We start from the raw sequence: 1,549 nt of genomic DNA on the forward strand, positions 1-1,549 counted from the left end.
ACATGAAGTCCGAAGTCTTTATATTAAGGGCCATCAGTCAAACAATATAGTTTGCTCTGGGTCTAAACAGAGCACGTTGTGTGTGACGTCTTCTTTTGCGCATGCGGGCGCTTTGAGGGTTCACACTAGAGCGCGTTTGCTGTTGCATTTTATTTGTAGTGTGAACGAGCAGACAAGAAAATCGGATTTGATCAAAAAATCGGAATTGAGCATCAAGACCTGCAGTGTGAACGTAGCCTTACAAACCTAGACTTTAATGTGCTTGTTAGTTTTGGTCATCGTAGCGTTTAAAGCAGGGGTCTCGTACTCCAGTCCTCGAGGGCCACTGTCCTGAAACCTTTCCATGTGTCCCTGTTGCAACACACCTGACTACAATTAGTATGTCATTAGCAAGACTCTAGAACTTGACTGCATGCTGAGGAGGCAATTCAGTCATTTGATTCATGTTACAGCAGCTCATGAGTGAATGAATGTTAGGCCCTCGAGGACTGGAGTTTGAGACCCCTGGTTTAAAGGGTCGCTGTTTTATCCCCATGATGTTTTTTTGTGTCTCCACTAGATGGCAGACTGTGGAGGACTTCCTCAGGTGGTTCAGGTGAGCCTCAGCAACTCCCTGCTTGTTCCTTCTCCTCCACCATGTTGTAGTAATAAGAAAATAATCCTGTTGTAATAAAGATTAGGACCAGGATTTGTCCTTCATATTTGAAGTTTTGAAACTTAATACAACTTTAATGTTTGTAGTTGTTAGTAATTGTGTCAAATTGAGGAAATTTGTGTTTTGTTTTTCACCAGCCTGGAAAACTAGCCGAGGCCTTCAAGTACTTTGTGCAGGGGATGGGTTACAGTGAGTACCATTTCATGACTCCCCTTAATACTAAATGAAAAGCGTCTAACAGTTTGTTAAGTATGGTTTGCACATTACCCGAGAGTTGTGCACTGTATTCAGTGTAAAAACATATGAATTCTACGAGCAGCTGGCCAGTGGTTCCTGCAGTTGCTGGCTGTCGCCGGGTGAAACTGGTCACAACGACGGTGCTGTACCAAAAATCTCTTTGTGATCACTTTGGTCACATGGCCACAGTCGCCTGTAGTTTACATGGAAGACGCCGACGCGTCTGTAAAGCAGTTCAGACACGCAGTTCAGGAAAAAGTGACATCACCAGTAATGCAGAATTCTTGCTTTTAAAGTAAAGGTACACATTGAAACATATTAGCTGTTTTGCTGGGGCACAACTTTTACTTTGAAAGTGAGCCGTTTCCAGTTTGTGTTTTTCACTTTCATTACTACTTAGAGAGCAGTGAGCGAGTGTTTGCAGACAAACTACGGGCGACCTCAGCAGTCTGCTGGCAGCCGTAGCAGCACCACATTCCTCTTCACCATCAATTTGACTGCAAAATAAAATCTGTCTTTTTCCAATGAAAGGAGTCGCCCCCTGCTGGCCATCACAATATAGATGTGTCGGTCGCGAACGAAACGGCTCTTAGAGCTGGATCTTTGAAGTGAACGACGCGAGCCGTAGGGTGTTTTTCCTCTCTCTCTCTCTCTCTC

The 1,549-nt window shown here is 44.2% G+C and overlaps 1 protein-coding gene across 2 annotated transcripts in view; it reads left to right on the forward strand.

The window, feature by feature from the left end:
• LOC102306336 (protein NDRG3) overlaps positions 1-1,549 on the forward strand; it is a gene marked incomplete in the record, with an annotated part of 24,589 nt that overhangs the window by 18,171 nt on the left and 4,869 nt on the right. For both annotated transcript variants that reach the window (XM_042226427.1, XM_005936606.3), the window contains 2 exon segments: positions 560-595; positions 793-844. In XM_042226427.1, coding sequence (XP_042082361.1) covers positions 560-595; positions 793-844 — 88 coding nt within the window.

The sequence above is a fragment of the Haplochromis burtoni genome, unplaced genomic scaffold (genome assembly GCF_018398535.1).
Source record: "Haplochromis burtoni strain Fernald_Lab_line unplaced genomic scaffold, NCSU_Asbu1 Contig_211, whole genome shotgun sequence".
Lineage (NCBI taxonomy): Eukaryota > Metazoa > Chordata > Actinopteri > Cichliformes > Cichlidae > Haplochromis > Haplochromis burtoni.